General features: G+C 35.0%; 1 protein-coding gene and 1 pseudogene across 4 annotated transcripts in view; one reads left to right on the top strand and one right to left on the bottom strand.

The window, feature by feature from the left end:
• The window catches only part of FANK1 (fibronectin type III and ankyrin repeat domains 1), a 58903-nt gene that overhangs the window by 27167 nt on the left and 15917 nt on the right, over positions 1-15819 (top strand). For 2 of the 4 annotated variants that reach the window (XR_015743461.1, XR_015743460.1), the window contains 6 exons: positions 2573-2716; positions 8580-8657; positions 8745-8789; positions 8881-8994; positions 10662-10758; positions 14218-14728. Coding sequence is in view for 2 of the 4 variants with exons in the window: in XM_087932549.1 (XP_087788675.1) it covers positions 2573-2716; positions 8580-8657; positions 8745-8789; positions 8881-8976 (363 nt within the window). In the remaining 2 variants the exon portion in view is untranslated. Of the gene's footprint in view, positions 1-2572; positions 2717-8579; positions 8658-8744; positions 8790-8880; positions 8995-10661; positions 10759-14217; positions 14729-15819 lie in introns of those variants that run through there. The other 2 variants (XM_087932549.1, XM_026704980.2) reach the window with 2 other exon arrangements.
• LOC148125790 (uncharacterized) lies at positions 11258-14348 on the bottom strand (annotated as a pseudogene).

The raw sequence follows: 15819 nt of genomic DNA, 5'->3' as shown, positions 1-15819 counted from the left end.
ACTTATGAACAATCTCAAACCCTTTCCTTGTCTAGAAAGGAAATAGTCTACTCACTGTCTTTTCATTCTGCTGCAGTTATTGGCTCCACTTTTAGTGGAGCTAACTTTAGTTCACCATTTCTTTCCCAAATGTCCCTTACAACATTAAGGATTAAGGAAATCAATCTGATATTTTATTTCTTTGCATGGGGTGGGAGTTCAGATTTAGTTTCAGAAGGAGAAATTCAATTTTCTTATATCAATTTGGATACTTTCCCCAAGTGTGTAGGATTTTCAGCCTTAGAATCTTATTTTTTACAAGCTGTTGATATTCAGTAGCATTTAAGGAAAGGCAGGTGCCATTCTTCCAACAAAATATCAGTGTTAACATCGGACTGCCATACTTGACTGCTCTGCAATTATTGTGGTTTATTTTAGAATTAATTTGTTCACAGGTCATGTCTGCATATTTAGAATTATACTCCTCTGATCTTTTTTCTAGCATTTCCACTATCCTACATGTATATAATGCTAGAAAATATAATTGGAATTATGTTTAGCATATGTGTTAAAATTTTGCAACATCTAATGTTAATACTTGTATTACAGAATCATGTAATTTGCAGTAATGTAGTAGCAGCACTTTGAAGAATGTAATTACACAGATTTCATCCATGCCACACATTCAAAGATTACAAGAAATCTTTTTAAATCTACTATATTCTGTATAAATGAGTCCCCTGCAATTTCATTATTCTTGTCTATACAAAGTCTAAATCTATGGGTAATCTGTTCATAATTAGCATGTGCAATCAGGTTTTCAATCCAATGAATAAATGCAGCCATACGATTATCTTTCCAATTTTGCAATATCAGTCTTTTAGCCATAATAAGAATATAAAGAATCCATTTATGTTGTCCGGTTATCAATTCCATGTACTAAGTATATAGTTCAAAAGAATAGTATCCTCTGAAAATTTTAGCTTCTGTCACACAGTCATATTTATGTGATCCATTACTTTCTCCCAAATCTTGGTAAGTATAGGATATAGTAGAAACATACGTTTTAAAGAAACATTATCCTTATTACATCGCCAACAAAATGCTGTTTTTGACACTCTCTATACAAATGTAACACAGATCAATAAATTCGGAATATTATGTTGTTGTATAACTTGCAATTTCAGATCCATTGACACCCTTGCTATTGAATTTAAGATGTTTTCCTGTTGTCTAGATGATGTAGGAGTCTCTAATTCTTTTTTCCACTCATTTCTTAACATCTGCATATTGTATTGATTTATTATAAAAACTAATATGGTTTTTTACTTTTAAAGAATTTAAGAAGTTGTTCTAGCATCTCAGATGTCTCTACTTCCATCCAATTTTTCCATATTACCCTCCTTCTTCTAATTTCCCCATAAATTTGGTATGGGAAAAAGAGTTAAATCTTCTTTATTAGCCATACATGCTATAACTTTCTATTTGTCCTAATTGTTTCCAGAGATTAATGAGTTTTAGTATATTTGGATACTAATATTGTCTAGCCAACCAAATGATACACACACACACACATACACACACACATATGCATATACAGTTTTACATATACATCTCCTTCAAAGTTGCCCAAATTGGAAAATTAACACCAAATGTTCACTTCAGTATTTAATACTTTACTACATATTAGCATGATGATATAACTCCAGGTTCAGAAAACCAAATCTCCATTAATTGATAATTGCATTTCCTGTGAAGATATTTAATGTTGAAGAATACCATAAAAATCTTCTACACAAATAATTTATTTTTTGACAATATTTTCTAGATATATAAACTGGAATTCCTCTCAGAATATAAATTAATCTGGAAATAATACTAATTTTAAGAGCATTCATCTTTCTCCATTGGGAAATAATAATAGTAAATAATGATAAATAATTATCAGTCTGAAGGAATCTCTTTATATAATTTATTCATATTATATGTCACTGAATTATGTCCTATATAATCTATATTAAAGTTAAGTTAAAACTGTTATACACATCATTTTTAAAACTATTACATGCATTTTGTCCATTATTACTATTGTTACTTTTATTAATCTGTTTTTATCAACAAAGTGGTCTTAAATCTAGAGATGATAGTAGTGATACCCCTGTTGTCCACACGAAGGAAAATGAAAACAATAAGTATTAAAATTAAAGATATACTAAAGATGGTAAAGTTAGTCGGTCAATTCTTGTTTTAAATAATGAATGAACATTCAGTTGATTCAAAATAGTAGGCCCTGTATCTGTGGGAAGAACAGGAAATAAACTCTGAAAGATAGTAAAATGTAAAATGAGACTGTTCACCTGGCAGGAAAAAAAACTAGTGATGCCAAGTGGCAGGAGAAAAAAAAATAGAAATAGTTTTTGAGGCAGGCTATAGTGAGAAAAGGAGATTGAATTAGTTTAATATAGGAAAGATTGAAAAAGTTGTTAAAGACAAAAAGACCAAGATTGTGTAAAGCAAACTTTAAAAGGAAATACAAAATATAGATGCTATTGAGAATAACATTGAGGTTCTGGATTTTCTATATCTGTAACAGGTTGACTCTAGAGATTCTGGCTTGGAATGGACTCCACTATTGAGATTATGTACATTATCAGGAAAAACAGATGTAGCCACACTTCTAATAAATGCTGGAGCTGATGTGAACGTAAAAGATAAGGATGGGAAGACACCTCTGATGGTATGTTGTACCGCTAAGTAGCGTTAGATTGTTTCTCAGTAAGGAGAATGAGAGAGTCTTGAACGGTTCCAAACATTCCTAGGTCTCACTTCATTATTCACTATTATGTCCACCTTAATTCACAATAAATTCAAAGGTAATTCATTTTTAATTTGGAGGAGGAGAATGATGCAGAAATCTTTTTTTTTGTACTGCACATGTGCCAGGGCTGTCTTGATTATCACTTGTCTCCAAGAAAAAATTATTGGTTTATAGATACAGAAAGAACTTTAGTCTAAGAAAACAGAAGAATGCTCCTTTCTCCCATATCAGCTTGAGCACTCCCTTTTGTTATTGTTTTACTTTTCATGGATATCTGATGGACGGAATGTAGAGAATTCTCAGCAATTGTACTTAAATTCTACTGTGGGACATAGGCATCCCCTAATAGGCTTTCACCATTTTGTGATGTTGTTCTTCTTCAGAATGATAATGTTGTTCCTCTGTACGTGGTTGCTTTTAAGCCTACTGAATGATGTGTGATAATAAAAATTTGTACATAAGGATACGAGGTGCAGACTTTTAAAACATATACTCTAACCTCAGTCAGAGTGATGTCTGAAATGCCATAGCCTCCTTTTTGGTCAATATTCATTTGGGGAGTATACCGTATGCACAATTATTACACAAGTGAGTATTTTGACCATATTTTAATGCATATTTTCCACCTCCAAGCTGTATGAACTTGAATGCTTAAATGGCATAAGCATATCAGGTGATGTGTATTTTTGTAATGAGAGAAGGTGTGGTCTAAGGATATCAACACCTATGTCAAAGTGTGCATAATTATTAGACAGCTTCTTTTCCTCAGGCAAAATGGGCTAAAAAAGAGATTTAATTGACTCTGAAAATTAAAAAATTGTACAAAGGCTTTCAGATGGACGCAGCACTCTTTAAATTGTTATGATATTGGGGGGTGATCACAGAGCCATCAAATGTTTTGCTGCAAATAGTCAATAGGGTCACAAGAAACATGCTGAGAAAAAAGACACACCTTAACTGCCAAAGATTTGAAAAGAACCAAACATGAAGCTACCAGGAACCCATTATCCTCCAGTGCTGTCATATTTCAGAACTGCAACCTACCTGGAGTGCCCAGAAGTACAAGCTGTTCAGTTCTCAGGGCATGGCCAAGGTAAGGAAGGCTGAAATCTGACCGCCATTGAACAAGACACATAAGTTGAAACAATAAGAGTGGACCAAGAAATGTTTGAATATAGATTTTTCAAAGGTTTTATGGACTGATGAGATGAGAGTGACTCTTGACGGATCAGATGGATGGGCCTGTGCCTGGATCAGTAACAGGCACAGAGCTCCACTGGTATGGGCTGGTATAATGAAAGATGAGCTAGTTGGATCTTTTTGGGTTGAAGACGGACTCAAAATCAACTCACAAACCTGCTAGTTTTTAGAATACACTTTCTTCAAGCAGTGGTACAGGAAAAAGTTTGCATCTTTCAAGAAGACCATGATTTTTATGCAGGACAACGCTCCATTGCATGCATCAAAGTACTCCACTGTGCAGCTAGCCAGTAAAGGCCTTAAAGATGAAAGAATAATGACACGGCCTCCTTCCTTACCTGGCCTAAACCCTATTGAGAACTTGTGGGCCCTTTTTAAATGGGAGATTTATGGTGAAGGAAAACAGTACACTTCTCTGAATAGTATCTGGTGGGGTTGTGGTTGTGCTGCTTCACAAAAAGTTGATCGTCAGTAGGTCAAGAAACTGACAGACTCCATGAATGGAAGGCTTATGACTATTATTGAAAAGAAGGATGGCTATATTGGTCACTGATTTTTCTTTGAACTGTCAGAAATGTTTATTTGTAAATTTTGAATTGTTTGTTTATTATTCTCACTTTAACAGATGAAAATAAATGAGTGAGATGGGAAAATTTTCATTTTTCATTTAGTTGCATAATAATTCTGCACACTAATAGTTGCCCAATAATTGTGCACACATAGATATTCTCCTAAGAAAGCCATAACATCACTTTTATTTTCTTAAATATTCAGGTTTGAGGTTTATTAACATTTTGGATTGACAGAGAGCATTGTAGTTGTTCAATAATAAAATTAATCTTCCAAAATACAGCTTGCCTAGTAATTGTGCACACAGTGTACTGTCAAAAATAGGTGCTTGTAGGTGGGTGGAGGGAGGGGCAAATTATAACATGTTAATCATGAAACACTATGGCATGTGCTTCTATCAGTAGCTGTTACAATTATATTGTTGCATAATAAGTGTGATTATGACCCTATGATTATGAACCTACATTTTAATATTATCATGGATTGTTATGCATATGCTTCAAAGAGTTCCAGAACTCTTAAGTTCATTAACTTGCATTTGGGGAAAAAAACATTAATACTACTGGCAACCCAATGGACAAATTTAAATCAAGCTCAGGAAAAATGCTTGAACATTATATTATACTTCTTCACATTGTTATCCTGCTCTTTGCTGCTGGGAAAAAAGTAGTTTTCAATTATAACTTATTTTCCATAATAGGAGAGACATTATTCTGTGTCTTAAAATATATGGGATCATTTGAGTGTCCAATAAATAAGATAATAAACTAAAGAATAGCAATTTGCATACTTAATCAGGCAATCAGCATGACCTTTTTGGCTATGTGTGGTATCATTACTAATTAGTTCTAAGTATCAATAATTAGTGATAGATGTAAAATTTTCAAAGAAAATATTGTACATCTTTAACATTTCCAATTAATTACACTATGAGCATAATTACCTTTGAGTTGTGCATATTTGCTCATTTATGTTCACTTCAAATTTGTTATTATGACCATTACATCATACTATACTTGCATACCATTTGATTATATACAAAAATCAGTAAATTTCAAAGTAAAAGTAAAAACATTTATTTATTGAATTATATGACTGCACATCTCACATAGATGATTCTGGATGGTTAAAAGCACAAACAATATACTTTTTCCTTGCTAGGATCAAACAAGGACCCCCACTCATCAAAACAAAACCTTCAACAGGAGCAGAACAAGCCTAACCTTCTGACCCAAATATCTGGGGAAATTTGCATGATACTTGTTCAGTCTATCTCTATATTTGTATAAATATAGGTGGAAAGCCTGCCAGATATCATGTATTATTCCTATTTGTCCATAAAAACATAATCTATGCCTGAATAAGAACATTCTTTCTTACCATTACCAAGCTCAAGGCATTTTCAAAACATGACTTCATTTCCTGTTAGATTTCTCCTTCCAAAGCATTTTACATCAAAATATCATTTCTGCTTTATTGCATGAAATAGAGTAGTCTGAGTAGGTTCAGATGTTTCTTTAATGGGATGAGGCTTCTTATTCCTTCTTATTGGAAATTCATCTTTCTGAACCACTGAATTTGTAGATGTTATAAAGATCAAAAAGCACTCTATCATGTTTTTAGCCCAACCAACATAGTGAGCAAGTATTTTTCTGCACTTAAAAATAGGTGTTTGGGATGGTGCTTTAATGATATGAGGAAGGGGAAGTACGTACAGTATAGTACTGACAAACTCTGATTGCTGATTAATATTCAGTTCCCTCCTATAGAGGCCTATTTTACTACCTCTATAAAATTATCAACAGAATTCTTAGAAAGCAGTGGACTTCAATATACTTACATAATATGTCCTCAGTTGCTGGAGAATAAATTAGTTCTAATGATCTTGCAAATTACATTTTTAGGACCATACATATGTTTTAAATATATACTACAAAGAGAACATGTAAATGGAATCAGTGTATTTGAAAATACTCACATTGAACAAGAAAACACATTAATGATTTCTGTTCAGGTTTTATTTTTTGTTGAGTGCCCAAATTTGCCACAATGAAATCCTAAGATCTTCTTGCTACTGGATCTGCTAACCAAATATGACAACTTGGTGCAGCCAATGCACCACAGCCAATTTGCTACAGGACAACTCACTGCGGGACAAGAATTATTAATATCAAAGAAATGGTGGAATAGAATCTCCAAAGAAAGGATGCAAAAGGGGCGGACAGAATGAAATGTGAACAATGAAAATTAAAGTATTTTTTTAAATTTTAAATAATTAAATAGAATTGTTAAGTTGTCCTGTGGCAAGTTGGCCGCAGCAAATTGGCCAGGGCAAGTTGCCCCATTCTGCTGCTGGCCTGCCTTTTATGCAGGAAACTGCCCATTCTTGCCTGTTTCTCTGTCTTTGGCAGAAACACAAAATTGAAAGGCAATAGAAAAAGCAGCGTCAATAATATGATACTGTGCTTATGCCCAAAGCAGAAAATCAAGAAATCTTGTTGATTTCTCTAGAATAACTAATTAGATAATGCCTGTATTATCTCAGTTGTCCTTATATAACAGCACTTATATGACAGAATGCAAACACTAATTTTCACTGAAAAGAAAGAGAGTTGTGTATTTGTTCTCTGGAGAATTCTATTTCTTTTGTATCTTTTCTGTGAGGGGGAAACCTTATGCAGAGAAACAACTGTGGCATATAAACCAACAAAAAAGAAATGGCAATTCATGAGAAGCTCATGAAGAATAATACTCCATTTGGGATTAAAACACTCTTCTCATATGCACTGTTTTGACTATAGATGAAACAAAGCTCATTAAAAAGTCAAGTCCAATGTAATGATCTCAATTTCTAGTGACATTAGGTACATACCTGCATACAGTAAGTGTTAGTACCATTTTATAAAGCCTTAGTAAGACCACACTGGAATATTGCATCCAGTTTTGGTCACCACATTACAAAAAGATGTTGAGATTTTGGGAAAAGTGCAAAGAAGAGTAACTAAAATGATCAAAGGCCTGGAGACAAAAATATATAAAGAACAGTTGCAAGAAGTTGGGTATGGCCAATCTAGAGAAAAGAAGGACTGGGGGTGACATGATAACAGTATTCCAATATTTGAGGGGCTGCCACAAAGAGGGGGGGTGCCAATTCATTTTCCAAAGCACCAAAAGGAATGGAAACTAATGAAGGAGAGAAACAATCTGGAATTAAGGAGAAACTTCCTAACAGGATAATTAACCAGTTGAACAGCTTGCCTTCAGAAGTTGTAGGTGCTTCATCACTGGAGGTTTTTAAGAAAAGACTGACAGCCATCTATCTGAAATGGTATAGGGCAGTGATGATTAACCTTTTCAGCACCAAGTGCCAGAACGGGAATGTGTGCATGTCAGAAACTGAAAGAGCAGCTCTCAACATGCGCAAGCATGCTGGCTACTTGGTTTTCCAGTTTCTAACGCGCACATATGTACGTGCTGGCCAGCTAGTCTTTGCGCACGCATGTGCGTTAGAAACCAGAAGACCAGGGGCTGGCACACATGTGCGTGCTGGGAGCTGCTCTTCCAGTTTCCAACACTCCTGGAAGAGCAACAGACAATGGCTGGCGTGCCCTGAGACATGGCACGCATGGCATAGATTAGCCATCACGGGTATAGGGTCTCCTGCTTGAGCAGGGGGTTGGACTAGAAGACCTCCAAGGTCCCTTCCAGATCTATTCTGATTGAAAGATAATACAGAGGTTTGTCAATGGATTCTTTGAGTGCTTTTCAGATCACAAATTTACTATGTAAGAAATTGAAGGAATCCCTCAGTGAACATATTTATTTTCAACACATTCAAATCTTTGCATACTTTCATTGCAAAAGGCAAACAACATATGAGATTTAGAGAGTGTTTATACACAAGTGGCATTTAGTATGACTTTTGTCATGTGCAAAAAATCCCCCTTAAGTTCCCCAGTGGCTGAAAAAGATGTAACATTAAATGACATATTTTTCTTTCCTTGTCTTACAGGTGGCAGCTTTAAATAATCATGAAGATTTGGTTGCATTATTATTAGAGAAGGGAGCAGATCCTGATATTAAAAATGAGGTATTATGTTTCTCTCTCTCTTTCTCTTCATACACGTACTTAAAAAGTAAGTTGAATGTGTCATTTGTTTGTTGTGTTATTTTTCAGTTTGGTAAGGGTGCTCTGGACATGGCCAAAGGCTTGAACAGACAGGTAGGGATCTATCTTTCTTGAATTACTCATTTCTAGTTTTTTTTAAACATTTTTTATCCCCTGGTGATTAACTTGCTCCTTTTTTTTAAAGAGTGTGGTTTCAATAATAGAAGAAAAGAAAAAGCAATTAAGCAATACAGCTGTTGATCTTGCATCTTCCCCATTATGTGAAGAAAGTGCATCTTAATCTTTTTTTCCCAGGAAGGTGAGACTATGAAGATTGATTTCTGCTTGTTTGCTTTTTTCCTGTAAGTTTTTTTTTTAATCATTCTTGGACACTTTGATTAAAATGCTTCCTTCTTGAGGATTTTCTCTGGCATTTTACATTTATCTGAATTTCAAAACTGTCTTTCTTTAACGATCTTTTTACAGTAATACCATGTTTTTCTATCCTTTGGAGATTGATTTTAAAACCCAAATGCTAGTTATAATTAGCACAACTCAGTATGGAGTTTGTCACATGATACATCGTGCTTGAATTTTTCACTAGCTGGATAGGAACCACAGAATCAGGGCATTTTAACTCTTTTCTCAACCATGAATCTGATTAATGTTAATGAAAACATTTTCTGTTTGGAAAGTAGATTCTATTAAAGGTATATGTCTAGAGCAAAAATAAATAAATCACCCTGCTCCTGCTCCTATCATATGCTGATTCCTCCCTGCCCCTCCCCCAGCTACCTGGATCCTCTGTTTTTTCAAGAATCAAGCAGCTAAGGACAAACTGTAAGAACCAGTTTATTAAAGCAACCAATGTCAGGGAGTTGCAGTGCAGGGTTTTAGTGTAACAGGTTTTCTGCAATGGAACACGCTGAGAATAACAATTGACAAAGTAGGAAATAGCTCATGGTCAGGATCTTGAACATAATCAAAGACTGCTCATATAATTCTGAGTACTTAAGGCTAGTGCAGCTTTACATCAGCCAGGAGTATAGTAGTTGTAACTTGGTCTTGTATAGAGAGGCAGCTGAAGCAGAAATCACAGTCCCCATAATAAAGCATGCCATCCTAACAGACACTTAAGACTGAGAGTAGTGTCTGTTAGTGGGATTTATTTCTGAGTAAACATTCATTGGGGTGCTCTGTTAGGGCATTAGACTGTTCAGACCTCTCTCTGAATATATTTCATTGAAGTGGAAATTCTGTTTAGATGTTTGGAATTGTATTGTAAAATACAATTTGCAATTGTAAATCGTTAGTGAAATCAATGTTTTTTGATTGAAAAAAATGAATTTGTTTTACACGGCCAAACTGAATTTATATCTGTATGTAGACTGTTCTCCAAAGACTATATTCCTGTTTAAAGGTGAGAATAAATGTAACCAGCTACATTTCTAATATTTCTGTTAAAGCCTGACATCCACAAGCCATTTGAAATCTACTGGGATTTCCATTTGGATTCAATAATTGTTTTGATCTAATGAAGTAGGAATGGATTCATAACTATTTTTCTTCCTATATTCTAAAGTCAAGGGAAGAAATGCTACAATTTTTTTCACAGACATGTGAGTCTAAAACCTACTCAAAATTTCACTGGGCATATTTTCTACCTACATTTTATTTTGCTTTATGAAATGCAATTCACAGTGCAATTTAAGGTATTGTCTTATGGGTTTAGAGAGGTTATTCTATGACTGTAGAATAGAACCATTGAGGAGATTCAACCTCAAAACTGCTATATACAGCTCATAAGAATTATTTAAAAACCTCAGTTACCCAATTTTGAATCTCTGATGCCAAAGAAAGAAAATAGAGATATTGTAGGTAAGTAGAAAGGGGAATTTTCTAACCTCTAGACTAGAGCTAGAAAAAAAATTACCTTTTGGAAAGAAAAAAAATACTGCTGCTCCTTCTTTTCGTTTCTGCTGACAGGTTCCAGAAAAGAATTTGGATCTCTTGGAGATTTTAATGTAGAACTCTTTATACTAATCTTCGGGATTTCTCTTTCTAACCAGAAGAGCATAATAACGTAAGGAGACATCTAAGTTTCTCATAACATTTTTGCAGTAAAGCATTCTCCCCTTGTTCTCTGTATGTCTAGAAAGAGATAGATATTAATATAGGAAGATATAAAACAGAAATGAAACGTTTGGAAAAATAATTGGCCCATTCTCATTTATCTCCCAATTCAATTTGTTGCCTCAAACTGCATTTGCTAAAACAAATTAACATTACTATTACAGCCAAGCTTCATTCCTTACCTTACTTTTACATTTATTCAATTTATATTGCCGCCTAGTCGCCCATGGCGAATGAAGGTGGCTTACAGAATATAAAACCACATTTAAAACAATAAAACTAATAAAAAGAATCAAATAAATTAATATAGTATAATATAATAAAATCACTCTCCATCCCCTGCCCTGGTGACTGCAGATCACACACGAGCCATTTCATGGGCTCCATTCCGTTCTGGGTTCTCCAGGCCTGTTGGCAGAATCAGGTCTTCAGTCCCTTCTGGAAGAGTATTAGAGTGGGGCTACTCTAATCTCTGGGAGAATAATGTTCCAGAGAGAGGGAGCCACCATGGAGAAGGCCCTTCTTCTGGGTCCCATAAGGTGTATCTCTCTTGATAATGGGACCCACAGCATTTTCTGCCTCCCCACTCTGATGGGTCAGGTAGATGTGACCAGCAAGAGACAGTCCCTCAGATAACCTGGTCTCTAGTCATGAAGGGCTTTAAAGGTGACAACCAGCACCTTGAATTGCACCCGGAAGCAAATTGGCAGCCAATGCAGCTCCCGTAGGAGAGGTGATACATGTGCACATTGGGGTCTGCACAAAACCATGTGGGCTGCTGTATTTTGCACCAACTGGAGCTTCTGGATGCTCTTCAAGGGCAGCCCCATGTAGAGCGCGTTGCAATAGTCAAGATGGGAAATTACTAGGGCATAAGTGACTGTGAATAGGGATTGTTCATCCTGGAAAGGGCGTAACTGGCGCACAACCCACAGTTGCGCAAAGGCCCTCCTGGCCACAATCTCCACCTGTTCTTCGAGCAGGAGTCATGAGTCCAGGAGAACCCCCAGTTTACGCACAGGGTCTGTTTGGGGTAGCACCATCCCATCCAAGACCAAAGGTAGCAATTCTCCCTCAGCCAACAAACCACAAACTCAGAGCCACTTGGTCTTGCCAGGGTTTAGTTTCAACCTGTTGCTCCCCCTCCAGCTGAATATCTCTTGTTCTTTAGCATTAGGTATTTATTCTTAAAAGATAACCCAACTTTGGAAACAATTTAAAAGTTCTTCTTTTATACCAGAATGTGAGCCAAATTTCCATGTTATATCATAAGCACACCGTTTATTAAATTCAGATTCTGCCATAGTAATTGCATATGAATTTACCTCAATTGTTGTTCTTTAACATAAGCAACATGAAATAATTTTTCAAAGTATTTTGTTATAGAATGATCAGTGATGCAAAATAGATCAGATTCACCAAGCACATAAAAGTTTAAAACCCAAACTTTTTCTAATTTTGTAGAGATCTAGCTTTTCTGGGCATGTCAAGATTCACAATTACTATTTAAAACATGTGTGATGTAATAGAACCAGTGCGGTTGTTTTCAGAAATATGGTTTAATTTTGAATTTCTTACAATACCTGAACAAGTAAAATATTTTATCACCTTGGCAGAGCCTTTTTTGACACAAATGGGTAGAGCTGATTAGTGAGTAACATAAAAGCAAACATTAGACTCTCCAAAGGTGTAGAGCTCAATTACAGATACAGATAATCAGAGTTGGAAGGGACCTTGTAGGTCATCTAATCCAACCCCCTGCCCAAGCGGGAGACCCTACACCATTTCTGACAAATGGCAGTCCAATCTCTTCTTGAAAGTTTCAACTGATGGCGCTCCCACAACTTCCGAGGGCAAGCTGTTCCATTGGTTGATTGTTCTCACTGTCAGAAAGTTTCTCCTTGTTTCCAAGTTAAATCTCTCCTTGTTCAGTTTCCATCCATTATTCCTTGTCTGGCCGACAGCAGCTTTAGAAAATAGCTTGACCCCTTCCTCCCTGTGGCAGCCCCTCAAATATTGGAAGTCTGCTATCATGTCTCCCCTGGTTCTTCTCTTTACTAGACTAGCCAAGCCCAGTCACCCCAGTCTATATGTGTACTTTTGGGTTTTCTTGCCTAAGTGTAGGACTTTACATTTCTCTACATTGAACTTCATTTTGTTAGATATGGCCCAGTGTTCTAGCCTGTCAAGATCCATCTGGATCTTGAGCCTATCTTCTTGGATATTAGCTATTCCTGCCAGCTTAGTATCATCTGCAAATTAGGTAAGTTCCACTTCTATTCCCTCATCTAAGTCGTTAACGAAGAACCTGGGGAGATATATTCTGCCCAGTCCCTTGAGTATTTAGGGATAGAAAAATCAAAACAGATTCAAAGTAATCAAGCAAGTGTCTGGGACACTCTATATTTCTCTTTGTTGATCTCTGATGTTTTTTCTTCTCTTCAAAACTCTGAAACAGAACTGACTTCTAGTAGCTCAGTTAGGCAGCTCGAAGGCTTTTTGGGGTCCTCTCTACATGAACTTTGCCTCAGGGATAATCTCAAACCAAATTGTTGTCTGTGAATTGTGCAGTATTGTCTGGATAAGTCAGCTTTTCAGGGACACCACTATTTCTATCCTTCCAAGAAAGGTGCTTTCACACTTATCAATACACTTTGTATAATATCCTTCTGAATACTCTCTGCAGCATTATAAATGACATCCACCATATGCGAGATTTTTAGAAATAGCAGCCCCATGTGGTGGTGGTGGTATAAAACAAGTTTACAATATCTCTGCACAGGAGGGATAGGAAGCCTGAGGCTTTTTTTTGTTGATGTTGGATTCCAGTTTGATTGCAAAGCAATAAGAGGAAATAAATTTAGAGTGGCTATCTAGTCGATCTGAATTATTCTCATGTACAGAGGTGAGAACTTGAGATTCTTCTCAGGCTTTCTGAGGTAGAAGTAGATAGCTACAGGATATGGCCAATAAGCAGCAGAGGAAATCCAGGAATGGATTTTTTCTCCTTCTGCTATGTAATCCTGTTTTCTGCTTCAGAGAAATAAATATGTCTGATAAATCCATTTGTCCTGATGACTTTAATCATTATTTCAATCACAGTAGCAAAGATTTGCTATGACTGAGAAATTTATTGTTCTCTCAGTCAAGATCTTAACAGCAGCAACAAATTTATATACAATATAAATTACAATATATGAATAGCATAAACAATATCAGTAGCTTAATAAACATTTCTCTTCCTTCAGGCTGATAACGCTGTAATTACATTTTAATTTTCTTCCAACTGTGTCCATTAACATCTTCATACTGAATAAAAGTTAACTTAGTGTCTTACCTGTTAGCAGAAACCTATTGTTTCTCATCTTCCTGCAATTGAAACGATGTGATTATTTTCTTTTTTTTTCAGAATGATAAAAGGATAGTAGTTGATTTCTACGCTTCCTTTCAATCTTTATTGTGAACATAGCAATCAGCACCGAGAATTTGTTTACTATATAAACTTTTTAATGAAATAGTTGCTTTAGACTTACTTTCCATCTTATATCTGTAGCTGTATGGCATAATTTTCAAGAAGACTTGAAAATGTTTTATTCTGAAGACATGTACTATGATCTAGAACCTCTATGCATTCTGAGTTGCATAGAATTTTGACCCAACCAATATTGTCTTATTTATCAAGTGAACAATATAAGAAATGGTCAGTGTGATGTCTTCTCTGCCAAAGAAGAAATTGATAAATTTAGCTGCCTAATTACTTTTTTCCTAACATTCTGAGGCCATACTTATTAAATAACTGCAATATGCATTAAAAATTACTGACTTTAAAGAGATTTATTCCTCAATAAGTCTTTATACAATTGAATTGTTAAATGTAAAACAAAATCTTTATTCTTAGTTAAATGTGTTGATTTATAAAGGATGCCCTATTTGAACTGCAGAATAAATAAACATTTATTTCGTCAATAAATCTCAATTTGAAAAATCATTTAATAAAATAAAAAATAACAGGTAACTAAATGTGTATTTACAATTTATTTGATATAAAATATTTAAAATAATATATAGTGTACTGATATTGAAACATATATATGTATATGGTCTGGACAGAAAGAAGATAAACTGTAATATAGTGTTGTATATCAAATAAAGAAAATATAATTGCAACCATTGTAGAGATGTATTTCATAAAAATGAATGTATTCTAGTATACATGTATAGTGTATAGAATGATTTTGTTAAAATAACTCCACACACACATAAAATAGAATAATTAATTTCGTTGAATGTGAAAATGTTTCAAGAATCACGATAGCAACAGTTCAAATTATACATCAGTTGCTGTTCCTTTAGTAAAGAAGAAATGGTGTTTGGATCTCTTGTTCCATAGTATAAGTCCTAAAGGCAGCTCACATTGCATCTCATGCAATCCATTTCTTGCTGTAAAACATGTCTGAACAATAAATATTCCGCATAAAAATCTTTCTTTTGGGATAGGCGCAGTTCCTAACATTGCTGCATGTACTTTCAAATCTCTCTCTTATTTCATTACCTTTAGTTTCAAAAATATTTTTTATTTACTGATAGTTCATTTGCTAGAAAACAAGTTAAATGCAGTAAATATGTAATCACAGATTGATTATCTGTTTAGGTTTTAAGTTTGAAGGTACCTGAAACTTATTAATTCTGCTTCCTTCTTAGTTTACGCCTACAGCTTCCAGTCCAATGCTTTGGCAGAGTAGAAAATAAATCCCACCTTTTAGATGTCTGAAGAATGGTCGTTATCTTGTCAGCCTTTCTCAGACCTTTTAACTGTTGTATATTGGGCTTCTTTCCAAGTCTTCAACATCTTTGTAACTCTCTTTTGAACTCATTCCAATTTGCTGTTGTCCTTTTTTGTATCCAGAACTGGACACATTCTGTGTCTGTTGCTTTTTTCTTTTTATATTAATTGTAGTTCAGAAAGTAATTTATAAGCATTTGTTATGTACCAATCAAGAGCATTATCCTA

Source organism: Pseudonaja textilis, chromosome 4 (genome assembly GCF_049901715.1).
Source record: "Pseudonaja textilis isolate UNSWEBS1 chromosome 4, rPseTex1.2, whole genome shotgun sequence".
Taxonomy (NCBI): Eukaryota; Metazoa; Chordata; class Lepidosauria; order Squamata; family Elapidae; genus Pseudonaja; species Pseudonaja textilis.
The sequence above is the reverse complement of the archived record's forward strand: the minus strand, read 5'-3'. Positions and strand labels throughout refer to the sequence as shown.